The sequence below is a fragment of the Microcaecilia unicolor genome, chromosome 9 (assembly GCF_901765095.1).
Source record: "Microcaecilia unicolor chromosome 9, aMicUni1.1, whole genome shotgun sequence".
Lineage (NCBI taxonomy): Eukaryota > Metazoa > Chordata > Amphibia > Gymnophiona > Siphonopidae > Microcaecilia > Microcaecilia unicolor.
This window is the reverse complement of record NC_044039.1, coordinates 224,158,206-224,185,731: the sequence shown is the minus strand read 5'-3', so window position 1 is coordinate 224,185,731 and position 27,526 is coordinate 224,158,206. Positions and strand designations below refer to the sequence as shown.

At 44.4% G+C, this 27,526-nt stretch overlaps 1 protein-coding gene across 1 annotated transcript in view; it reads left to right on the top strand.

Annotated features, from left to right (window-relative positions):
- The window catches only part of TTLL5 (tubulin tyrosine ligase like 5), a 482,374-nt gene that overhangs the window by 143,131 nt on the left and 311,717 nt on the right, over nt 1-27,526 (top strand). The window contains exon 13 of the mRNA XM_030213729.1: nt 7,903-7,984. Within this exon, the coding sequence (XP_030069589.1) occupies nt 7,903-7,984 (82 nt within the window). The remainder of the gene's footprint in view (nt 1-7,902; nt 7,985-27,526) is intronic.

Genomic DNA, 27,526 nt, shown 5'->3' with positions numbered 1-27,526 from the left:
GCCTATCTCCATGGGCGTCTATGTCCGAAAACGGGTACGTGAAGAGGCGGGACAGACCGTATTTTCGAAAAAATGGACGTTTTTCAGCTGGGCGTTTTTTTTTTTTAGCGATAATGGAAACTAAAAATGCCCAGCTCAAAAACGTCCTAATCCGAGCCATTTGGTCGTGGGAGGGGCCATGATTCGTAGTACACTCGCCCCCCTGACATGCCAGGACACCAACTGGGCACCCTAGAGGTCAGTGCGGTGGACTTCAGACAACACTCCCACACGCATAGCTCCCTTACCACGGGTGCTGAGCCCCCCAACCCCTCTCCCCCAAAACCCGCTACCCACAAATGTACAACACTACCATAGCTCTTAGGGGTGAAGGGGGCATCTATTTATTTTATTTATTCATTGCATTTGTATCCCACATTTTCCCACCTATTTGCGGGTTTAGTGTGGCTTACAATACATTGTGAATGGTGGAAATACAGTTTGTTACAACTCGGTTATGGATTACATTGTGAGTGGTTATGCGAAAACATAGTTAAAGTGTCGTTAAGGGAATAGAACAATGGAGAAGAACAATGGAACAATGGAAAAGAAACAACGGGAACTAATAGGGCAACTGAACAGTAGTAGAAGAACAATTCGGTATAACATTTTTCTATGAGTAGAGGTATAAATGTGGTAAAAAATTACGGGGGATGGGAATTCAGAAGAGAATGTATTGTTGCATTACTAATAGTGTGTGCGGACTTAATGTGTTTTGATTCTTTCAGTAAATTTTATCAAAGAGATGGGTTTTCAGTGATTTGCGGAAGTTGGTTAGTTCATAGATCGTTTTCAGGTTACATAGTAACATAGTAACATAGTAACATAGTAGATGACGGCAGAAAAAGACCTGCACGGTCCATCTAGTCTGCCCACGATAAACTCATATGTGTATACCTTACCTTGATTTGTACCTGTCTTTTTCAGGGCACAGACCGTATAAGTCTGTCCAGCAGTATTTCCCGCCTCCCAACCACCAGTCCCGCCTCCCATCACTGGCTCCGGCACAGACCCCGTATAAGTCTGCCTTCCCCCATCCTAGCCTCTCAACCACCAACCCCTCTTCCCCCCGCCACCCAATTTCAGCTAAGCTTCTGTGGATCCATTCCTTCTGCACAGGATTCCTTTATGCCTGTCCCACGCATGTTTGAATTCTGTTACCGTTTTCATCTCCACCACCTCCCGCGGGAGGGCATTCCAATCGTTCACCACACTCTCTGTGAAGAAATACTTCCTGACATCTTTCCTGAGTCTGCCCCCCTTCAATCTCATTTCATGTCCTCTCGTTCTACCGCCTTCCCATCTCCGGAAAAGATTCGTTTGCGGATTAATACCTTTCAAATATTTGAACGTCTGTATCATATCACCCCTGTTCCTCCTTTCCTCCAGAGTATACATGTTCAGGTCAGCAAGTCTCTCTTCTTACGTCTTGGAACACAACTCCGATACCATCCTCGTAGCTTTTCTTTGCACCGCTTCCATTTTTTTAACATCCTTCGCAAGGTACGGCCTCCAAAACTGAACACAATACTCCAGGTGGGACCTAATCAACGTCTTATACAGGGGCATTAAAACCTCCTTTCTTCTGCTGGTCACACCTCTCTCTATACAGCCTAGCCACCTTCTTGCTACGGCCACCGCCTTGTCGCACTGTTTCATCGCCTTCAGGTCCTCAGATACTATCACCCCAAGATCCTCTCCCCGTCCGTGCCTATCAGACTCTCCCCACCTAACACATACGCCTCCCTTGGATTTCTACTCCCTAAGTGCATCACTTTGCATTTCTTCGCATTGAATTTTAATTGCCAAACGTTAGACCATTTTTCCAGCTTCTTCAGATCTTTTTTCATGTTTTCCACTCCCTCCGGGGTGTCCACTCTGTTGCAAATCTTGGTGTCATCCGCAAAAAGGCAAACTTTACCTTGTAACCCTTCGGCAATGTCACTCACAAATATATTGAACAGAATGGGCCCCAGCACCGATCCCTGAGGCACTCCACTACTCACCTTTCCCTCCTCCGAGCGAACTCCATTCACTACCACCCTCTGGCGTCTGCCCGTCAACCAGTTCCTAATCCAGTTCACCACTTCGGGTCCTATTTTCAGCCCTTCTAGTTTATTCAAGAGCCTCCTGTGGGGAACCGTGTCAAAAGCCTAAGTAGATGACGTCCATAGCACGTCCTTGATTTAATTCTCCTGTCACCCAGTCAAAGAATTCAATGAGATTCGTTTGGCACGATTTCCCTTTGGTGAAACCATGTTGTCTCGGATCTTGCAACTTATTGGCTTCCAGGAAATTCACTATCCTTTCCTTCAGCATGGCTTCCATTACTTTTCCAATAACCGAAGTGAGGCTTACCGGCCTGTAGTTTCCAGCTTCTTCCCTATCACCACTTTTGTGAAGAGGGACCACCTCCGCCATTCTCCAATCCCTCGGAACCTCTCCCGTCTCCAAGGATTTATTAAACAAATCTTTAAGAGGACCCGCCAGAACCTCTCTGAGTTCCCTCAGTATTCTGGGGTGGATCCCGTCCGGCCCCATGGCTTTGTCCACCTTTAGCTTTCCAAGTTGTTCATACACACTCTCTTCCGTGAACGGTGCTCTATCCACTTCATTTTCAGGTGTACTTTTGCCAGTCCCTCTCGGTCCTTCCCCAGGATTTTCTTCAGAAAAACAGAACAAAAGTATCTATTTAGCAAATTGGCTTTTTCTTCATCATTTTCTACATAGCGTTTTGCTGTAACTTTTAGTCTCACAATCCCCTTTTTAGTCTTTCTCCTTTCACTAATATACCTGAAGAAGTTTTTGTCTCCCCTCCGTACATTTCTAGCCATTTGTTCTTCCGCTTGCGCCTTCGCCAGACGTACCTCTCTCTTGGCTTCTTTCAGTTTCATCCGGTATTCCTCCCCGTGTTCCTCTACTTGAGATTTTTTGTATTTCTGGAACGCTAACTCTTTAGCCTTTATTTTCTCAGCCACTTGCTTTGAAAACCATATCGGTTTCCTTTTTCTCTTGCTTTTATTTACCCTCCTTACATAAAGGTCTGTGGTTGCGTGGTAGTGTATTCCAGAATTGCGTGCTCATATAAGAAAAGGTTGATGCGTGTAATGTTTTATATTTTATGCCTTTGCAATTGGGGAAGTGAAGGTTGAGGAAAGTTCGGGATGATCTACATGTGGGTACAGTGGGTTTTGGAGACCTCCCATTTACCAGCACAAGTGTTACAGGTTACAGGGGGGGATGGGCCTGGGTCCGCCTGCTTTAAGTGTACTGCAGTATCCACTAAAAGTGCTCCAGGGACCTGCATACACGCAGGCCTCTAGGACTTGTTGCTGCTGCATAACCTTGGCACATCAGTTGACACCTGAAGACTAATCTCTCCGAAAACATCCTTTATTGGAATAAGCACGCTTACTCACAGTTAACTGCAGATCAGAGGTTGTGCCCCACTGGCAACGAGTCTCGCTGGTACTGAGATTAGCAGTAGGTCCGAGCTGGCAGAATGCTGTACAATGCCCTCTTTCAGCCACATTCAATGTAAGAACTAAGTTCTGTAACGTGGCTAACACATGAAAGGGATCTAAAACTGGCTTACAAAAATGGCCACTACCTCATGGACTACCGGAAACAAAACTGGACACCCTCTGACCCAGTTAGCAGGGGGAAAAGCACCATGGGAGTACAGCCTACCAACTACCAACATCGTGAGCATTTGCCACGAGCTAGTGAAATTACGGAGCCCACAATGCATTGCTGATGTGACTCTGCAGTGCGCATAACAGAAAAGGTGTCACACTCACCCGAGAGCCACATCAGAACCAGGGAAAGGCTGTCAGAGGATAGAACATATTCTGCTGTCATGGAGGTAGGTACGACATTTGAGGCTGGCATACAGGCTGGGAAAAAAGTTTTTAAAGTGGGAGTTTTTTTTTGGTGGGAGGAGATTAGTGACCACTGGGGGAGTCCGGGGAGGTCATCCCCGATTCCCTCCAGTGGTCATCTGGGCAGTTGGGGCAATTTTTTGGGACTTGTTCGTGAAAAAAAAGGGTCCAAAAAAAGTGACCCAAAATCGTGGTAAAAACGCCTTTTTTTTTCAATTATCAGCTAAAGACGCGCATCTCTCCAATACGCTGCCGTCAACTTTACCCATTTCCGCGATGGATTGCAGTTGGAAACGCCCAAAATCGGCTTTCGATTATACCGATTTGGGCGCCCACGGGAGAAAGACGCCCATCTCCCGATTTGGGTCGCAATATAGGCATTTTTCTCTTTCGATTATAAGCAGGATAGTAACTTATGGAACTTTGTAAGTCTAAGTGCTTTGAAAATGAGCCCAATACTTAGCCAAATTGACCAGTTAGAGTGATAAAAATAGCTATACTGGGTGAGACCAGTGACTCAGTATCCTGTTTTCAACAGTGGCCAGTCGAGGTCACAAGTACTTGGCAGAAACCCAAAGAGTAGCAACATTCCATGCTACCATTCCTGAGGCAAGCAGTGGCTTTCCCGTGTCTGTCTCAATAACAGACTATGGACTTTTCCTCCGTGAATTTGTCCAAGCCTTTTTTTTTTAAACCCAGGTAGGCCAACTGCTGTTACCACATCCTCTGGCAATGAGTTTTGGTGCTGAACTGTTCTTTGAGTGAAAAATTATTCCTCCTGTTTGTTATAGAAGTATTTCTGTGTAATTTTATTGAGTGTCCCCTGTTCTTTGTACATTTTAAGAGAGTGAAAAATAGATTCGCTTTTACCCGTTCTACTCTACTCAGGATTTTGTGGACCTCAATCATTCCCCCCTCAACTGTCTCTTTTCCTAGTTGAAGAGACCTAACCTCTTTAACCTTTCCTCATATGAGAGTTCCATCCCCTTTATCATTTTGGTCGCTCTTCTTTAAACCTTTTCTAATTCCATTAAATCTTTTTTGAGATACTGCGACCAGAATTGAATGCAGTACTCAAGATGAGGTTGCACTATGGAGTGATACAGAGGCATTATAATAATCTTCGTCTTATTTACAATCCCTGTTCTAATAATTCCTTGCATCCTGTTTGCTTTTTTGACTGCCGCTGCACATCTCAATTCTGCAGCACCCCCTCCTTCACTGTATTCTGAGCTCCTAGGATTAGATACCAGGGATCTCCAGTAAAGCCAGGGATAGGTTTGTGGGGTTGAGGCCTCTCAGGGGATTTCCTTTATGCTGGGGGAGGGGGTCGTGCTTGGAGATCTTCATCTTGGGATGGAGAGGGGTCTGAGGAAGGTTACCGTGGTTGGGGGGGGGGTAGTTGGTAACGAGGGAGTCAGACCTTGGTATTACACCTGACCCTTCAAGCAGGGAGTTATTTGTGCATGGGAGTAGGTGTAAATGCTGACATAGTTTTTTTTTAATTATTTTTTTGATAATTTTTTAAAAATATCCTCATGGATTCCCTTTAAGATGGAGATTATGTATCAACTAGTAAAAAAGGCCCGTTTCTGACACAAATGAAACGGGCGCTAGCAAGGTTTTCCTCGGAGTGTGTATGTTTGGGAGAGTGTATGTGAGAGTGACTGTGTGAGAGACAGAGTGAAAGTGTGAGTGTGTGTGTATGAGAGAGAGAGAGAGTGAGTCTGGGTGTGAGTGTGTTTGTGAGAGAGTGTGTGTGTGAGAATGAGAGTGTGTGTATGTGAGACACAGTGTGAGAGAGAGTGTGTGTGTGTGTGCGAGAGAGAGAGTGTGTGTGAGACACAGATTCTCTGTGAGAGTGAGTGTATGAGACCAAGCGAGTGTGTGAGTGACTGTGTGGCACATAGAGAGTTAATGTGATACAGTGTGAGACAGAGTGTGTGAGAGTGAGAGTCAGAAAGACATTGTATATGAGAGAGAGAGTGTGAGCCCTGCCCTCCCAATCCATGCCCATCTGTCCCCTGCCCCCTCCATTCATCCTTTTCCAGCAATTCCCCTCTCTCCCTGAGCCCTGCCCTCCTAATCCATGCCCATCCATGCTCCTGTCACCTGCCCCCTCCATTCATCCCTATTCAGCAATTCCCCTCTCTCCCTGAGGCCTGCCCTGCAATCCATATCCATCCATGCCCATCTGTCCCCTCCATTCATCCCTATCCAGCAATTCCCCTCTCTCCTTGAGCCCTGCTCTCCCAATCCATGCCCATCCATGCTCCTCTGTCCCCTGCCCCCTCCATTCATCCCTTTTCAAGCAATTCCCCTCTCTCCCTGAGCCCTCCCAATCCATGGCCATCCATGCTCCTCTGTCATCTGCCCCCTCCATTCATCCCTATTCAGCAATTCCCCTCTCTCCCTGAGCCCTGCCCTGCAATCCATATCCATCCATGCCCATCTGTCCCCTCCATTCATCCCTATCCAGCAATTTCCCTCTCTCCCTGAGCCCTGCCCTCCCAATCCATGCCCATCCATGCTCCTCTGTCTCCTGCCCCCTCCATTCATCCCTTTCCAGCAATTTCCCTCTCTCCCTGAGGGATGCCCTCCCAATCCATGCCCATCCATGCTCCTCTGTCCCCTGCCCCCTCCATTCTTCCTTTTCCTGCAATTCCCCTCTCTTCCTTCCATGACCCCCCCCCTCGCATCCATGCTCCTCTCTCTCCCATGTCCCAGCCTGGCCCGCCCTCTTCTTCCCCCCTTCTTCGCATCCATGCTGTCGTTTTTCCCCTGGCCTCCTGCTCCCAGTGTTCAACTTTGCTGCCCACCCTCTTCTATCCCCCCAACATCCCTTTTCTTTTGTTTTTTTTTTTAAGTTTACCTCCGTGGTGGCGGTTCTGGCAGCGCAGCGTCAGGGAAGGAGGCGGCGTTCCCGACGTCTAGCCTTCCCTTCACTGTGTTCCGCCTTCTTCTGACGTCATCATTGACGTCAGAAGAAGGCGGAACACAGCGAAGGGAAGGCTAGAGACGTCGGGAGCGCCGCCTCCTTCCCTGACGCTGCGCTGCCGGAACCGCCACCACGGAGGTAAATCTAATATACTAAAACGCACCGTGCGTGGGTGCGATCAGTTTTTTTTTTTTCTGCCCTCGCGATCCGTTTTTTTTCCCCGCCCTCGACGTCATGACGTTTGACGCGAGGGCGGGGCAGAGACGGCTGGGTGGCTTCACACCACGAATCCACGAACCCTTCAGAAAGTGTTTGAGTGACTTCAGGACGTTGTCTTCAGAACGTTCACGGTGCGTTTTATTATATTAGATGTGTTAGGCCCGCCCAAACAATTTCCTTTCCCTACCCCTACTGTGCCTCCTGGCAAAGTATCAATGGTGAGCATCCTCACATGTAAATAGTCCCCATTCTAAAAAGGTATTTACATATGTATGCCAGTTTATATGTGTAAATGCTGCTAATTACACATATGTATGATTCTAAAATAAGGGTCCTAGTTTCATATAGCACTACTTCTTTATAACAAGCAAATTAAATCTGGCTATCCATGAATTATTTTAAAGCTGCAGCTGGGGTTTAAAACAGACACCAATTATGGAGTTTAAATATTGACCCTCAAGTTTTTACTTGTTATGTGAAAGTAAAATAATCCTATAGTAATAAAGTTTTGTTCAAGTGAGCATTCCATGTCGATATCTACAATGTTGCTATTACTGGAACAGGGCTTCTACATATTTCGTGGACCCCAAGGCTAGTCAGGTTTCATCGACAATGAATATGCATAAGAGATTTTGGGTGAAGATCTATCTAATGTATTTTCAGTGTGAATGTCCTGAAAACCCTGGACTGAAGATGAGTTGAAGTAATACAAAGCACATACATGTTTTATTGCTGTACTTTTCTAGGAGTGTGTGACTAGTAGTCCCCTTTCCTTGTCCCTTGTTTGGCTTGCACGGTTTTCATTGTGATGTGTTTGTTTTCCAGAGCTCTATGGTTTTGATGTTCTGATTGATGCTAACCTTAAGCCCTGGCTTTTGGAAGTCAATCTGTCTCCATCTCTGGCATGGTAAGATGTTCTTTTTTAGACTTTGTCTCTATAACAGAGAGTTCAAGACTTATACCATTTAATCTAATGTAACATGGTTGTTTCTATTCTGCTTAACCTAAGACAGCTCAAGATGGATCACAAAAATAAGAGATTGGGCTGTAATCCCAAGAGATAATATAGTCATATGCAGTAACTGTAGATATGCATTGCTTATCTATTATACAAATGTTCAAATAGGTAGGATTTTGCACATTTCCTAAATATACAGTAACTTTTAATCTCACTTAACCTGCAGAGTAGGTTGTTCCACAGATCGGACCCATTGCCTACAATAGATCTCTTCCTAGTATATGATTTACGGCACATAGAATTTGCATGTATAGCTAGTCTTATCTGTTGTAATGAGCTAACGGGGTAGCAGTAGGATATAAAAATATGGTAGTGCTGGTTGGTGATTCTGTTCTGAGGGGTACTGAGGCGCCCATCTACCGACCAGACATGATGTCCAGGGAGGTGTGCTGTCTGCCTAGTGCCAAAATTTGGGATGTAGCGGGATGTTTGCTGAGTCTCAAAAAGCCTACTGAGCATTATCCTATGTTGCTCATCGATGTTGGCACAGTTGATACTGCTAGGTATCCTACTGAAAATATCAAACATGACTTTTTGGTTCTGGGACAGAGGGTAAAGCAGTTTGGTGCACAGGCGGTGTTCTCATTGATCCTTCATGTTGAAGGTAAAGGCCAAATGAGGGAAGCTTGCATCCTGGAGCTGAATGTGTGGCTGCATGGATGGTGCCAACGTGAGCACTTTGGTTTCCTAGACCATGGGATTATTTTCCAAAAGCTACTGTGCAGTGATGGTGACCATATTTCAAGGAATGGATCAAGTGTCTTCAGTAACAGACTGGCTAAAGTACTAAAGAGGGCTTTAAACTAAATTTGCTGTGGATGAGTGAGAAAATCCCCAAAGTCATTAATAACACTCAGAAAGATAAGACATCAAATACCTTTATAGAATGGGAAAAAGAGTAACATCTGGAGAGCCTTGTATACCAATGCCCATAGTATGGGAAATACATTTCTAGATCTAGAGGCTACAATGATAGAAGCCGACTTGGATTTAGTGGCGATCACGGAGATGGGGTTCATGGAGAACCATGACTGTGATGCAGTCATACCTGGCTATAATCTATTCAGGAAGGACAGGGTAAGAAAAGAGGGTGGAGGAGTGGTATTATATTTTAAGAACAGTATTAAAGTGACAGAATTGTAGGACATATGTTGTAAGGAAGAAGCAATGAAGGTAAGAGAGAGAGGAAAATGTATTCACATTGATGTAATAAACAGGTCACCTTCACAGTCAGAAGAAATGGACACAGACTTAATTGAAGTCATCTACAAGATAGCTAGGAAAAGGGAAGTACTACTGATAGGTGATTTTAATATGCCGGATGTCAATTGGAGCGTCCCTGTTGTGGGGTTGTCTAGAAACAAAGGGATCTTGGATTCTCTACAGGAAGAATTGTTTCTGCAGTGGGTAATGGAACTAATGTGGGATGGAGCTATTCTAGACCTGGGGCTCACAAACATGGAGAATGTTTCTAATGTTACGGTGGGAGATCATTTGGCTTCTAGTGATCACTGAATGGTGTGGTTCAATATCAAGACACAGGAGGAGATGGCTTATTCAAGATTGATGGTCCTAGGTTTCAGAAGAATTAACTTTGCCAAGATGGGGGAATTTCTCAAGGAATAGTTAGTTGAATGGGAACAGCTGAAGGAAGTACTACTACTACTATTAGCATTTATATAGCGCTACAAAGCGTACGCAGATCAGCAGTGGACAACACTGAAAGGAGCTATTTTATGCTGGAAAAATGCATTAAAGTAAGAGGAAAAGAAAGCCGCTCTGGTTCTCAAACGTAGCTGAAAAGGTAAGGGAAAGAAGGTTTCCCTACAAATACCACAGATACCCCCATCAGCAGACAATCTTGCTAAATACTTTAATGAGAAAATTGTTAAGATTCAACACACATTATCACCTATTACCTCCGACCATGAAATATTCTTCAACTGCTTGGATCCAATTCCAGAGGAATATCCGGCTGACAGAATCTGGTCTAACTGCGCTATTCTTACTGATGAATCCATCACCCAAGCGATCAATAAGTTTGCTAAGTCCCACTGCAAGCTTGATACATGCCCCTCAACGCTTCATAACATACCTCATGAAACACCTAAATCATATGCTACAACACGGACTCTTCCCTAATGATAAAGGAAATATATTACTTACACCAAACTTAAGGACATAAAAAACAAAGCAAATGATATAACCAACTATCGCCCAGTAGCATCCATCCCTTTAGCAGTCAAACTAATGGAAAGTATGGAAACCAAGCAACTTACCGACTACTTAAACAAGTTCTCAATATTACGTGAATCACAATCAGGATTTCGATCCAACCACAGTACAGAAGCAGTACTAATCACTCTCCTAACCAAATTTAAGCAAGCAATCGCAACTGGTGACAGCATACTTCTCCTGCAATTCGACATGTCCAGCGCATTCGACATGGTTAACCACAGAATACTACTAAACATCTTAGAACACTTCGGAATTACAGGAAACATACTTAACTGGAACAGCAAGAACATACCAAGTAATATCAAATTCGACTATATCACCACCTTGGAAACCAGAATGTGGAGTTCCTCAAGGATCACCGCTCTCACTGACCGTTTTTAACCTAGTGATGACACCTTTAGCCAAAACACTATCCAACCAAGGCCTCAATCCTTTTATTTATGCAGATGATGTCACAATCTATATCATATCCCGTTTAAACATGACCTAACAGAAATCACTAAAGAAATCAATTACAACTTCCATATTATGAACTCATGGGCGGATGCTTTCCAACTAAAACTCAATGCAGATAAAACGCAATGTCTCATCCTCTCATGACTACACAACAAGTACAAACCCACCATCTTAAGTACCCCAAACTTTACCCTTCCTGTCTCAGACAGTCTGAAAATTCTAGGAGTTACAATCGACCGAAACCTTACACTAGAATATCATGCGAAAAACACAACAAAGAAAATGTTTCACTCAATGTGGAAACTCAAAAGATTAAAACCTTTCTTCCCAAGAGAAACATTCTGCAGACTGGTACAATCATTGGTACTAAGCCAACTAGACTACTGCAATGCAATTTATGCCGGTTGCAAAGAACAAATTATTAAGAAACTCCAAACTGCACAAAATACGGCAGCCAGACTTATATTTGGCAAAACGAAATATGAAAACGCCAGACCCTTAAGAGAAAAACTACATTGACTTCCACTAAGAGAACTTTGGTTCATAAGATCATACATGGTGAAGCTCTGGGGTATATGTCAGGCCTCATACACCTACCAACCAGGAACTCTACTAGATTATCACATATGTTCCTGAATCTCCATTATCCCTGCTGCAAAGGACTAAAATATAAATTAACATATGCATCCAGTTTCTCCTATATAAGCACGCAAATATGGAATGAATTACCAAAATCCATAAAAACAACCTATGGCATAATTAATTTCTGTAAATTATTGAAAACCAACCTTTTCATAAAAGCATACCAAAATAATCCATCCTAAATGCCAGTTAACAAAATTTACACCGGATCTGCACAAAACGTAACTCTTTATTTCCTGATTGTCCATACTAATTTATCATGATTTGAAGTTTTGCTATGCAAACAAAGAAGAAATTATACATCTTGTCATTACAAATTCAAATTATAAGGAAACATGATTTGAATATTCCTAATTGTTCAAGCTAATTTATCACGAATGAAGTTTAATCCAATACCTTTTATTTCTTATTATGAAAATGAACTTCCTTTCCCTGAATACCTAATCCACTCTGAGGCATATTTTCAAAGCACTTTGGGAGGCTAAGTTCCATAGGTTTCTATGGAACTTTGGGAGGCTAAGTGCTTTGAAAATATGCCTCTCTGTCTCCTCCACCTTAACTATGTATTTCTCTTTTCCGGAATTGGTGATCACCATTACGGAACAGTGTAAGTCACATTGAGCCTGCCTCAACAGTTCCTGTTGTGCAGGCCCAACGGGACCGACCCTTTTCAGACCCGACCCCGAGGACGCGTGTGGATTCCACGTCCTCCTCGTCGGTACTGCGGAGTGCCGATGACATGCATCAAAAGAAACAAGCTAAGAAGCATCGTCATCGGTCGCCCCCTTCTCACGGTACCAGGAGCTCCGGGGCGTCGAGGGATTCGGCCCCCGAGAAGCGTCAACGTCGGGAGGACCGCTCCCCCTCCATCCAGGAGGCGTCGATGCGTCGGGCAGTCCGGCCCCATGCAGATTCTATCTCCGACTCCTGCACCGGTCCCTCAGCCTTTCCCGACAGAGACTCTGGATGAGCGCCTCCGGGCCATTCTTCCAGGTATCCTGGAAGGGCTGCTGCGCCAGTCTCTCCCGGAGCCGGGTGTGCTTGCGCCCTCGGCACCATTGATGGAAGCGCCGGCTGGCTCTGGCCTTGTGATGTGGTCGCTGACACCGGTACCGCTTGTGGCATCGGTCTCGGCCGCCACTCAGGTGGAATCTCTGTCGATGGAGGGAGCTTCGTCCCCGCCAGTGCGGGAGTCCACCTCTCAACGTCATCATCGAGGACTTGGTTCCTCTGAGTTGAGATGGGCCCGGTTTTGGACTGAAGTCAGGGAGCTGATGTCCGACACCAAGGAGGAGGCCTCGTGGGGGGAGGAGGAGGACCCCAGGGATTTCTCTTCCGAGGAGTCCTGAGGTCTTCCCTCTGACCCCATTCATAGAGTACCCCACAACCAGTCTGGTTTGTGGTATAATCATAATGAATATGCTTAAGAGATTTGCATACAGTTGAGGCAGTACATGCAGGTCTGTTGTGCATATTCAACTGCATGCAAATATCTTATTGTGGATATCCTGCAAACCGGACTGGTTGCAGGGTGCTCTATAGCTTGAGAAACACTAGTGGCATACAAGTAGCAGAGGTAACAATGGTTTGCATGCCAGCAGAAGGGGGAGGAGGTCAAAGTATTGCTACAATTGAGTTGTCATGGTTCTCATGACTTTGACTCCCTCAAAGTCCCTCTTAGTAGTGAGATACCTGGAAATGTTGGAAATGGCACTTTTCCTTAGTATCCTCACCAGAACAGTCCAGAACCTATGGGTTGTGCCTGTCGAGCAGCAGATGGAGGCAGAGAAAGTCACATGTGCTTCACTTTATAAGGGCATTGTATTCAGTTCAGTATTTCTCTGTGCTGTAGAGGATGATGGTCAGACTTTGCATCTTCTGGACTGGTCACTGATAACAGCTCCTGACCCACTTGGAAAGCAGGACATCAGTTGAGGTACCCTCTGCTCAACTGGCTCTAATAAAAATAAACAATTTAAAAATGAGGGGACTAAAGCAATGATGGTTCTCAAATGAGTTTTTCTTCCCCTCCCCCTTCACCATGGTTTTCTTCTGGCAGGAGTATAACTAACTGGATATGAAGTTGCTTCTTCAACTCAAAAACATTAGAAGTACTGTACTTCAAACTCTGCAGTGTCTTGTTCCAGGCTACAACCCAAAGTCCAGGGCAAAAAGTTGGATGTTTTGGTCTGGACCTGTTTCAATCATGACTAAGTCAGGAAAAGGTGCCTGAGAACCCTTATTTTATCATCCTCACTTTAATATTCCCTTATCTCTTGTTTGTCCTGTTTGTCTGTCCTAATTAGATTGTAAGCTCTGTCGAGCAGGGACTGTCTCTTCATGTTCAAGTGTACAGCGCTGCGTACGTCTAGTAGTGCTATAGAAATAAGTAGTAGTAGTAGTAGTAGTCTTCCCTCTGACCCCACTCCTTCACCGGAAAGGAAGCTTTCGCCACCGGAGAGCCTTTCCTTTGCTTCCTTTGTTAGGGATATGTCTGTGAGCATTCCCTTCCCCGTGGTTACTGTGGATGAGCCGAGCACTGAGATGCTCGAGGTCCTCAACTATCCATCACCACCTAGAGAGTCTTCCACGGTACCGTTGCACAATGTCCTAAAGGAGACACTGCTTCGGAACAGGCTGAAGCCCTTATCTAACCCCACCATCCCGAAGAAAGCCGAGTCCCAGTATAGGATCTACAGCGACCCAGAGTTGTTGAGGACTCAGTTGCCACATGACTCCGCGGTGGTGGATTCTACTCTCAAGAGAGCCAAGAGTTCGAGGGATACCACCTCGGCACTCCCGGGGCGCGAGTCTCGCACTCTGAACTCTTTTGTGAGGAAGGCCTATCATTCCTCCATGCTCGTGACCAAGATAAGGCTGAAAACAGACCTTTTCAAGAAAGCATACCATAAATATCCATCTTTAAACACTGAATAATAATATTATACACGATCTATACAAAACCGAACTCCTATCACATGACTGATTAACCTCTTTGCTATGAATAATCAAGCACTACCACTTTAAACGGTACACCGAATAAGGTCTCTCTATAGTCAACGACCTAATGTATGTTACAATCCAATTTATTACTCAGGATCCTTCATGCTATACAATAAGATATTCTTCTTTACCATGTATGTATACACATGGTGTATATATATATATATATATATATATAACAGATCATGGTGTATATATATATATATATATATATATATATATATAACAGATCATGGTGTATATATATATATATATATATATATATATATATATATATATATATACCATGATCTGTTCGATATATGTTATGTTTCATGTATGTACCATGAATGTTACAATGTATGTTTACACCTTAACGCAAGACCAGCTGTAATTCTGTTACCCGGAAATGGCAACCACCGTTATGGCAACTGTAAGCCACATTGAGCCTGCAAATTGATGGGAAAATGTGGGATACAAATGTTACAAATAAATAAATTCTATTCCAGGTACTTTCTTGTGGAAAAGAAAACAGGAGGGATGCGTCCCATCCTAGACCTGAGGGGCCTGAACAAATATCTGGTCCGAGAAAAGTTCAGGATGCTTTCCCTGGGCACCCTTCTTCCCCTGATTCAGAAAAAACGACTGGCTATGCTCCCTGGATTTAAAGGATGCTTATACTCACATCCCGATACTGCCAGCTCACAGACAGTATTGTGCTGCCCTTTGGGCTCGCCTCTGCGCCACTGGTATTCACAAAATGCCTGGTGGTGGTTGCGGCGTCGCTGTGCAAGCTGGGGGTGCATTTGTTTCCTTATCTCGACGATTGGCTGGTGAAGAGCACCTCGGAGGCAGGAGCTCTACAGTCCATGCAGGGTACTATTCAACTTCTGGAGCTACTGGGGTTTGTGATAAATTACCCAAAGTCCCATCTCCGCCCAGTCCAGTCACTCAAATTCATTGGAGCTCTGCTGAATTCACAGACGGCTCATGCCTTCTGTCCCTCTACAATTCATGTGACCCCCATGGCTCGTCTTCACATGAGATCAGCTCAATGGACCCTAGCTTCCCAGTGGTATCAGGCTGTGGGGAATCTAGAGGATGCAGTCCGACTGGCCACCAGTTTCCGCAGTTCACTCCACTGGTGGACAATTCGGTCCAATCTGATGTTGGGACGTCCTTTCCAAATTCCTCAGCCGTAAAAAGTGCTGACGACAGATGCATCTCTCCTGTGGTGGGGAGCCAATGTCGGTGGGCTTCACACTCAAGGACTGTGGTTCCTCCAGGAATCAGGTCTGCAGATCAACCTCCTGGAGTTGAGAGCGGTCTAGAACGCTCTCATGGCTTTCAGAGATCGACTGTCTTTTCAAGTTATCTAAATTCGGACAGACAATCAGGTTGCGATGTACTACATCAACAAGCAGGGGGGCACCGGATCTCGCCCCTTGTGTCAGGAAGCCGTTGGGATGTGGCACTGGGCTCGCTGGCATGGCATGCTCCTCCAGGCCACATACCTGGCAGGCGTAAAGAACAGTCTGACCAACAGGTTGAGCAGACTTATGCAACCGCACAAGTGGTCACTCAATTCGAGTGTGGTACGCAAGATCTTCCGGGAGTGGGGCACCCCCTCGGTGGATCTTTTCGCCACACAGACCAACCACAAGCTGCCTCAATTCTGTTCCAGGCTACAGGCCCACGACAGGCTAGCGTCGGACACCTTCCTCCTGCATTGGGGGACCGGCCTTCTGTACGCGTATTCTCCCATACCTTTGGTGGGGAAGACTTTGCTGAAACTCAAGCAAGACCAAGCACCATGATTCTGATCGAGCCCTTTGGCCCCGTCAGATCTGGTTCCTTCTTCTTCTGGAGTTGTCTTCCTAAGAACCGTGGAGATTGGAGTGTTTTCCAACCCTCATCACTCAGAATGAAGGGGCGCTTCTGCATCCCAACCTCCAGTCTCTGGCCCTCACGGCCTGAATGTTGAGGGCGTAGATTTCGCCGCCTTGTGTCTTTCTGAGGGTGTCTCCCGAGTCTTGCTTGCTTCCAGGAAAGATTCCACTAAGAAGAGTTACTTTTTCAAGTGGAGGAGATTTGCCGTCTGGTGTGACAGCAAGGCCTTAGATCCTCGCTCTTGTCCTACACAGACCCTGCTTGAGTACCTTCTACACTTATCGGAGTCTGGTCTCAAAACCAACTCAGTAAGGAACCATCTTAGTGCAATTAGTGCTTACCATTTCTGTGTAGAGGGTAAGCCTATCTCTGGACAGCCTTTGGTCGTTCGATTCATGAGAGGTTTGCTTTTGTTGAAGCCCCCTGTCAAACCTCCAACAGTGTCATGGGATCTCAATGTCATCCTCACCCAGCTGATGAAACCTCCTTTTGAGCCACTGGATTCTTGCCATCTGAAGCACTTGACCTGGAAGGTCATTTTCTTGGTGGCAGTTACTTCAGCTCATAGGGTCAGTGAGTTTCAAGCCTTGGTAGCCCAGGCTCCCTATACCAAATTTCATCATAACAGGGTAGTCCTCCGCACGCACCCTAAGTTCCTGCCGAAAGTGGTGTTGGAGTTCCATCTGAACCAGTCAATTGTCTTGCCAACATTCTTTCCCTGTCCTCATACCTGCCCTGCTGAACGTCAGTTGCACACATTGGACTGCAAGAGAGCATTGGCCTTCTACCTGGAGCGGACAAGCCCCCACAGACAGTCCGCCCAGTTTGTTTCTTTTGACCCCAATAGGAAGGGGGTTGCTGTCGGGAAATGCACCATCTCCAATTGGCTAGCATATTGCATTTCCTTAATTTATGCCCAGGCTTGACTGACTCTTGAAGGTCATGTCACGGCTCATAGTGTTAGAGCCATGGCAGCGTCAGTGGCCCACTTGAAGTCAGCCACTATTGAAGAGATTTGCAAGGCTGCGACGTGGTCATCAGTCCACACATTCACATCTCATTACTGCCTCCAGCAGTGGAGGAGTGGCCCAGTGGTTAGGGTGGTGGACTTTGGTCCTGGGGAACTGAGTTTGATTCTCACTTCAGGCACAGGCAGCTCCTTGTGACTCTGGGCAAGTCACTTAACCCTCCATTGCCCCAGGTAAGCCGCATTGAGCCTGCAGTGAGTGGGAAAGCACGGGGTACAAATGTAACAAAAAATAAAATAAAAAATACTCGACGCGACAGTTGGTTTGGGCAGTCAGTGCTGCAGAATCTGTTTGGGGTTTAGAATCCAACTCCACCCCCCTAGGCCCAGTTTTATTCTGTTCAGGCTGCGCTCTCACTTAGCCGTTCTTCGTAGGTCAAATTTTGTTATGTCCTCGCCGTTGTGGGGCCCAATTGACCCTCTTTGTTGTTTTGAGTGAGCCTGGGAGCTAGGGATACCCCAGTCGTGAGAACAAGCAGCCTGCTTGTCCTCGGAGAAAGCGAAAGATACATACCTGTAGCAGGTATTCTCTGAGGACAGCAGGCTGATTGTTCTCACCAACCCTCCCTCCTTCTCTTTGGAGTTGTTATTTTCTTATTTCTTTGCTCTTTCATTTAACTGAGTGGGAGCGGTTGTGCACAGGTGGGAAGACGGCCGCGCATGGGCAGTGGGCGTACCCTGCGCGCGGGACCTCCCGCGATTCTTTTTGAGTTTGCTGTGAAACTCTTCCGGTTGGAGGGGGCTGCCGTGGACGTCACCCAGTCGTGAGAACAATCAGCCTGCTGTCCTCAGAGAATACCGTATGTATCTTTCGCTTTCTCAACTCGCCATGTTCTCTCTGACATGGCCAAGCTTCACCTCTCTGCAGTAAGAAAGAGTTAATGCTCTATTTTCAGCTGAAGGTTTAATTTAACGATGCAAGTGGTTTATCCTAATTGTTTCAACTACATATCTTCTAGTACTGGCTGGATTTTCATTCTTTTGTCTTCAGCTACCTTTAGCCCTGCTTTGGGCCAGAAATATTTTGTCTTTTTTGAAGAGCAGTTGGAATTTCTTCATATGAGTTTACAGATTACATTACTGTCACTTTTGGTAGGCAGCTGCCTTTTTGCTCTAGAATTATCTCGGCTAAACTGAGGATCCATTCCTTCTGAACAGGATTCCTTTATGTTTATCCCACGCATGTTTGAATTCCGTTACCATTTTCATCTCCACCACCTCCTGCGGGAGGGCATTCCAAGTATCCACACTCTCTCCGTGAAAAAATACTTGCTGACATTTTTCTTGAGTCTGCCCCCCTTCAATCTTATTTCATGTCGTCTAGTTCTACCGCCTTCCCATCTCTCGAAATGGATCGTTTGCGGATTAATACCTTTCAAATATTTGAACGTCTGTATCATATCACCCCGGTTTCTCCTTTCCTCCATGGTATACATGTTCAGGTCAGCAAGTCTCTCCTCATACGTCTTGTAACGCAAATCCCATACCATTTTTGTAGCTTTTCTTTGTACCGCTTCAATTCTTTTTACATCCTTAGCAAGATACGGCCTCCAAAACTGAACACAATACTCCAGGTGGGGCCTCACCAACGACTTATACAGGGGCATCAAAACCTCTTTTCTTCTGCTGGTCACACCTCTCTCTATACAGCCTAGCAACCTTCTAGCTACGGCCACCGCCTTGTCACACTGTTTCGTCGCCTTCAGATCCTCAGATACTATCACCCCAAGATCCCTCTCCCCGTCTGTACATATCAGACTCTCACCACCTAACATATACGTCTCCCGTGGATTTCTACTCCCTAAGTGCATCACTACAAAACTAAAATTGTGCCGGACTACAAAAACACAAAGAAACTATACCATCTCGTGAACAAACTACTTGACACATCGCCGGTCATCACAACCTACACTGACATCCCATTTGCAGACAACATTGCTAAATATTTCAATGAAAAATTCACAAATTTACACAAAACCCTACCTAAGAACAACACAGACATAGAAAACTTCATTAATGGTCTAGATACCCTGGTGAATACCCTGCGGACCGAATATGGTTAAATTTCGCTCTCCTCAGTGCTGACACAGTTACCGATGATTAAAGAATACTCCAACAGCCATTGTCAACTGGACACCTGCCCCAGCTACCTAATACAATCTGCCCCCCACCGTTTCATAACAGATCTCACATCTCACTTAAACTTCATTCTTCAGCAGGGTGTCTTCCCTAAAGAAAAAGGCAACATCCTGCTCACCCCAATACCAAAAGACACCAAGAAAAAAGCAAATGACGTTACCAACTACCGCCCAATAGCATCTATCCCATTAGTAGTCAAACTAATGGAAGGACTGGTGACCAAACAACTTAATGACTACATAAACAAATTCACTTTACTACATGAGTCACAATCAGGATTTCGACCCCTACACAGCACCGAAACAGTACTACTTACTCTCCTAAACAAATTCAAGCAGATAATAGCAATAGGAAAGAGCATTCTCCTCCTCCAATTCGACATGTCAAGTGTGTTCGACATGGTTAACCATAACATACTGCTAAGACTCCTAGAATACTTCGGAATCGGTGGTGGTACTCTAAACTGGATCAAGGGTTTTCTAACCACCAGAACATATAAAGTGAAATCAAACACAAATATATCGCCACCATGGAAACCAGACTGCGGAGTACCGCAAGGATCACCACTATCACAGATCCTTTTCAACCTCATGATGACCCTACTAGCCAAGGCCTTATTCACCCAAGGCCTTAACCCATTTATCTACGCTGATGACGTTACATTATACATCCCCTACAAACATGATCTGGCAGAAATCACCAAAGAAATCAAGCTCAGCTTAAACATCATGAACTCATTGGCAAACGCATTCCAATTAAAACTCAATACAGAAAAAACAAACTCATGGAAGGCATAGTGACGAAACAACTCACTGAAAACCTAAATAAACACTCAATCCTGCACGAATCTCAATCAGGATTTCGGACAAACCACAGCACAGAAACTGTTTTAGTAGCTGCAATGAACTCATTCAAACAAGCAATCGCAACTGGTAACAACATACTCGTCCTCCAATTCGACATGTCCAGTGCCTTCGACATGGTTAATCATGAAATACTATTACATATACTAGAATACTTCTGAGTAGGAGGCACAGTAATCAAATAGTTTAAAGGATTCCTAACCACAAGATTATACCAAGTAACAACGAACGCGGACAGATCACCCCCATGGACACCCGAATGTGGAGTACCCCAAGGATCCCCCCCTATCACCAACCTTATTCAACCTAATGATGATACCGTTAGCCACACTGCTAGCCAATCAAAACCTCAATTCTTACATATATGCAGACGATGTCACAATCTACATCCCGTTCAAACATGATCTAAATGAAATCACTAACGAGATCAACCAAAGCCTCCAAATCATGCACACTTGGGCGGATGCATTCCAACTAAAACTTATCGCAGAAAAAACACAATGTCTTGTACTCACCTCCCAACATAACACAAAAAACGTCTCTACCATAATCACACCATACTGCTCTCTTCCAGTCTCACAAAACCTGAAAATTCTTGGAGTTACTATTGATCGAAACCTCACTGTCGATACCCACGTGAAGAACACGACGAAAAAGATTTTCCACACCATGTGGAAACTCAAAAGAGTAAAACCAATCTTCCTGAGATATGTCTTCCGCACCCTGGTACAGTCAATGGTAATAAGCCATCTGGATTACTGCAACGCACTATATGCGGGCTGCAAAGAACAGACTATCAAAAAACTCCAAACAGCCCAGAATACTGCCGCCAGACTCATATTGGGAAAAACTAAATATGAAAGTGCAAAACCCCTAAGAGAGAAACTGCACTGGCTCCCTCTTAAAGAACGCATTGCGTTCAAGATGTGTACTATTGTACACAAAATTATCCACGCAGACGCCCCAATCTACATGCTGAACCTAGTGGACCTACCTCCCAGAAACGCCACAAGAACATCCCACAAATTTCTCAATTTGAACTTCCCCAGCTGTAAAGGACTAAAATACAAGCTGATGCATGCCACTACCTTCTCCTACATGAGCACGCAAATATGGAATGCTCTACCCACAGACCTGAAATCAATTGTCGAAACAAATAACTTTCGCAAATCTCTGAAGACATACTTCTTCAACAAGGCCTACAACGAGAACCAACAGCTTCACTAATTCACTTTCCCAACCCAACCAGTTATGAAAATCCACTTCTACTATCACCCGCCTAATCACTTCTTCTTTCTTCCCTACTTAATCTCTACACACTACTAACAGTATCGGATATTCTGGAATGACAATTTCATAACAAAACTATGTAAGCCACATTGAGCCTGCAAATAGGTGGGATAATGTGGGATACAAATGCAATAAATAAATAAATAAAATATTATCCCAAAACAATACATACAAACCCACAAACATTAACACCCCAGGATACACCCTCCCTATCTCAGACAAATCCACCTATGCATCCAGCTTTTCCTATTCAAGCACACAACTATGGAACACGCTGCCAAAGACAGTAAAAACTACGCTCGACCACCTAAAGTTTCAGAAAGTACTAAAAACAGACCTGTTCAGAAAAGCATACCCCACCGACCCAACATAAAAAATACCTGGATAACTGCGACACAACGTAACCAATGATCATAATGACACATCCTAATTCTTCCTCTCCCTCTCTATTTCCCCCCAAATGTACCTAACATACATGCACCTCATTCTACTACAATCTCACCTGTATTCATTCATACCTTGTATTTGTTTAGACCGGAATTAGCTAATGCTGTTAACGGTACTATGTAAGCCACATTGAGCCTGCAAAAAGGTGGGAAAATGTGGGATACAAATGTAACAAATAAATAAAAATGAATTTGTTGCTTTGGTGTTCACCGCGGAAGATTTGGGAGAGATACCGGTGCCAGAAATGGTATTCAAACTGATGAGTCGGAGAAGCTGAATGAAATCTCTATAAATCTGGAGAATGTAATGAGGCAATTTGACAAATTGAAGAGTAGCAAATCTCCTGGACCGGATTGTATTCATCCCAGAGTACTGATAGAATTGAAAAATAGACTGGCGGAGCTATTGTTAGTAGTATGTAATTTATCTTTAAAATCGACATGGTACTGGAAGATTGGAGGGTGGTGAATATATCGTTGATTTTTTAAAAAAAGGTTCCAGAGATGATCTGGGAAATCATAGACTGGTAAGCCTGATGTTGGTGCCGGGCAAAATGGTAGAGACTATTATAAAGAGCAAAATTACAGAGCATATTCAAAGCATGGATTAATGAAACAAAGCCAACATGGATTTAGTGAAGGGAAATCTTGCCTCACCAATCTATTACATTTCTTTGAAGGGGTGAACAAACATGGATAAAAGTGAGCCAGTTCATATTGTGTATCTGGATTTTCAAAAGGCGTTTGGCAAAGTACCACATGAAAGACTCTAGAGGAAATTGGAGAGTCATGTCCTATTGTGGATTAAAAACCGGTTAAAAGATAGAAAACAGAGTAGGGTTAAATGGTCAGTATTCTCAATAGAGAAGGGTAGATAGTAGTTTTCCCCAGGGGTCTGTGCTGGGACCGCTGCATTTTAACGTATTTATAAATGACCTAAAGATGGGAGTAACTAGTGAGGTAATTAAATTTGCTGACGACACAAAGTTATTCAAAGTTGTTAAATCGCAAGAGGATTGTGAAAAATTAGAAGAGGACCTTACAAGACTGGGAAACTGGGCATCTAAGTGACATATGATGTTTAATGTGATCAAGATGCATGTGATAAAGAGAAACCCGGACTATAGCTACGTAATGCAAGGTTCCACGTTGGGAGCCACTGACCAAGAAAGGGATCTAGGTCTTGTCGTTGATAATACATTGAAACCTTCTGCTTAGTGTGCTGCGGCAGCTAAGAAAACAAATAGAATGTTAGGTATTATTAGGAAAGGAATGGAAAACAAACATGAGGACGTTATAATGCCTTTGTATCGGTCCATGGTGCGACCGCACCTCAAATATTGTGTTCAATTCTGGTCAATGTATCTCCAAAAAGATACAGTGGAATTAGAGAAGGGCGACGAAAATGATAAGGGGATGGGTCATCTTCCCTATGAGGAAAGACTAGAGCGGCTAGGGCTCTTCAGCTTGGAGAAAAGACGGCTGAGGGGAGATATGATAGAGGTCTATAAATAATGAGTGGAGTGGAATGGGTAGACGTGAAGCGTCTGTTTACTCTTTCCAAAAATACTCGGACTAGCGGGCATGCAATGAAATTACAAAGTAGTAAATTTAAAACAAATCAGAGAAACTTTTTCTTCACTCTACATGTAATTAAACTCTGGAATTCGTTGCCAGAGAATGTGGCAAAGGCGGTTAGTTTAGCAGGGTTTAAAAAAGATTTCAAGGCTTCCTAAAGGAAAAGTCCATAGACCATTATTAAAATGGACTTGGGGAAAATCCACTGCTTATTTCTGGGATAAGCAGCATAAAATGTTTTGTACTCTTTTGGGATCTTGCCAGGTATATGTGACCTGGATTGGCTACTGTTGACTGCACTCCACTGGGAGTGGAGGAGTTGCCTAGTTGTTAGAGCACCAGTCTTGCAATCCAGAGGTGGCCAGTTCAAATCCCACTTCTGCTCCTTGTGATCTTGGGCAAGTCACTTAACCTTCCATTGCCTCAGGTACAAACTTAGATTGTGAGCCCTCCTGGGACAGAGAAATATCCAGTGTACCTGAATGTAACTCACTGTGAACTACTACTGAAAAAGGTGTGAGCAAAATATAAATAAATAAATAAATACTGTTGGAAACAAGATGCTGGGCTTGATGGACCTTCAGTCTGTCCCAGTATGGCACTACTTATGTGCGTATGTACTTACATAGATTCAATGGGGCTGTTCTTTGCAGTATCTTGAGTAAAGGTTCATAATACAGCTGTCTTCTACATCTCACATTTAGGTGAGCACTGCAATTTCATCATACAGCTGTCAACATGTTTTCCAATTTCCTTCTGGAAGTTTGGGTCATAAGAACATAAAGAACATAAGAATAGCTATACTGGGTCATACCAATGAGTCATCTAGCCCAGTATCCTGCTTCCAGCATTGGCCAATTCAGGTCACAATTACCTGGCCAAAACCCAATTTCTAGCACCTTTCAATGCTACTAATCTCTGGACTTCCCCCATGTGTGTCTCAATAACAGACCATGGATATTTCTGCCAGTAACTTTTCCAAACCTTTTTTAAACCCACATATGCTAACCACCATTACCACATCCTCTGGCAACGAGTTCCGGAGCGTACAGTGGGGGAAATAAGTATTTGATCCCTTGCTGATTTTGTAAGTTTGCCCACTGACAAAGACATGAGCAGCCCATAATTGAAGGGTAGGTTATTGGTAACAGTGAGAGATAGCACATCACAAATTAAATCCGGAAAATCACATTGTGGAAAGTATATGAATTTATTTGCATTCTGCAGAGGGAAATAAGTATTTAATCCCTCTGGCAAACAATACCTAATACTTGGTGGCAAAACCCTTGTTGGCAAGCACAGCGGTCAGACGTCTTCTGTAGTTGATGATGAGGTTTGCACACATGTCAGGAGGAATTTTGGTCCACTCCTCTTTGCAGATCATCTCTAAATCATTAAGAGTTCTGGGCTGTCGCTTGGCAACTCGCATCTTCAGCTCCCTCCATAAGTTTTCAATGGGATTAAGGTCTGGTGACTGGCTAGGCCACTCCATGACCCTAATGTGCTTCTTCCTGAGCCACTCCTTTGTTGCCTTGGCTGTATGTTTTGGGTCATTGTCGTGCTGGAAGACCCAGCCACGACCCATTTTTAAGGCCCTGGAGGAGGGAAGGAGGTTGTCACTCAGAATTGTACGGTACATGGCCCCATCCATTCTCCCATTGATGCGGTGAAGTAGTCCTGTGCCCTTAGCAGAGAAACACCCCCAAAACATAACATTTCCACCTCCATGCTTGACAGTGGGGACGGTGTTCTTTGGGTCATAGGCAGCATTTCTCTTCCTCCAAACACGGCGAGTTGAGTTCATGCCAAAGAGCTCAATTTTTGTCTCATCTGACCACAGCACCTTCTCCCAATCACTCTCGGCATCATCCAGGTGTTCACTGGCAAACTTCAGACGGGCCGTCACATGTGCCTTCCGGAGCAGGGGGACCTTGCGGGCACTGCAGGATTGCAATCCGTTATGTCGTAATGTGTTACCAATGGTTTTCGTGGTGACAGTGGTCCCAGCTGCCTTGAGATCATTGACAAGTTCCCCCCTTGTAGTTGTAGGCTGATTTCTAACCTTCCTCATGATCAAGGATACCCCACGAGGTGAGATTTTGCGTGGAGCCCCAGATCTTTGTCGATTGACAGTCATTTTGTACTTCTTCCATTTTCTTACTATGGCACCAACAGTTGTCTCCTTCTCGCCCAGCATCTTACTGATGGTTTTGTAGCCCATTCCAGCCTTGTGCAGGTGTATGATCTTGTCCCTGACATCCTTAGACAGCTCCTTGCTCTTGGCCATTTTGTAGAGGTTAGAGTCTGACTGATTCACTGAGTCTGTGGACAGGTGTCTTTCATACAGGTGACCATTGCCGACAGCTGTCTGTCATGCAGGTAACGAGTTGATTTGGAGCATCTACCTGGTCTGTAGGGGCCAGATCTCTTACTGGTTGGTGGGGGATCAAATACTTATTTCCCTCTGCAGAATGCAAATAAATTCATATACTTTCCACAATGTGATTTTCCGGATTTAATTTGTGATGTGCTATCTCTCACTGTTACCAATAACCTACCCTTCAATTATGGGCTGCTCATGTCTTTGTCAGTGGGCAAACTTACAAAATCAGCAAGGGATCAAATACTTATTTCCCCCACTGTAACTATTTGAGTGAAAAAATATTTCCTTCAATTTGATTTAAAAATATTGCCATGCAATTTCATTGAGTGTCCCCTGATTTTTGTACTTTTTGAATGAGTGAAAAATTGATTCACCTCCACCCGGTCCACACCACTCGTGATTAGGCCCATTCTCCTATTTGGTAGAGCTCTAATTCAGCACACTCCAATAGCTGCTGATGTGGTGATTCAACTGTACAGTGTTTCATTGCAATTTTTTTCAGCCAACAGAGTATGCGACTTTCTCCTTTATATGGTTGATGCTGTCTGCAGACTGTTTTGTGCCTTGTTCATTTTTTCCCCTGAGATAGGTAACTGTCAAGTGCCAGTACTAAGAAGACTGTAGACTATTGTTCCTTGGTCATTTTCCTTCTGATAGGGAAGTGGCCTGCAGACTCTGTTTTGTGCCTTGGTCAGTGTAATCTGTTTTTGTTATCTGATTGGAAAAAGAACCTGAGATGCCATCAGGCCATCATAGTGTGTTGGATTAATGATGCTATGTTTTCTTTCCTGGTGACAGGACGGTCCCAGATGCTCTTAAAATGCATCCTACCAGAGAGCAGACGGCTTCGTGGGTGGAGAGCATTTTGGTACTGCCACAGGAGATTTGTAGAGCAGTGGGCTAGTCCTCTTTGCATTCCTTGGCTAGGGACTACTGTATAGATGTTCTCGTTCACTAGGATGTGTCTTTTAGGGCTCAGATATTGCAGTCGAGGATCCATGGTTCCCACCCTTTATGGAAAGCAACAAGTGGGAAGGAGAATCCTCACGCAAAATGAAAACAATAGAGTGAGGACAAATATGGAGGAAATGCAAGAACGTTTATTGGTAATCAACTAACGACGTCATTTCTGTGTATTGCCGTCGAGGCGCTTTATAGCTGATTTCTCAACTTCTTCATTTTAAGGAAGTCCGACAACCATCTTTTCTTTTGGTTTTTAACCGAGTGACAACCATAGAAGATTTGTTTGACCTCTGATGCAGGCTTTGATGCTGAAACACGGCTGTGCCGGGTCGTTAGTTGATTACCAATAAAGGTTCTTGGATTTCCTCCATATTTGTCCTCACTCTTTTGTTTTTATTGTTCCCACCCTTTATGTTCACTTCTTTGATACTTCCTATTTGTCTAGGCTGGTCTGGTGGAATGCTAAGGAAGGAGAAATTAGACCTTACCTGCTAATTTACTTTCCTTTAGTCTCTCCATACCGACCTAGAACCC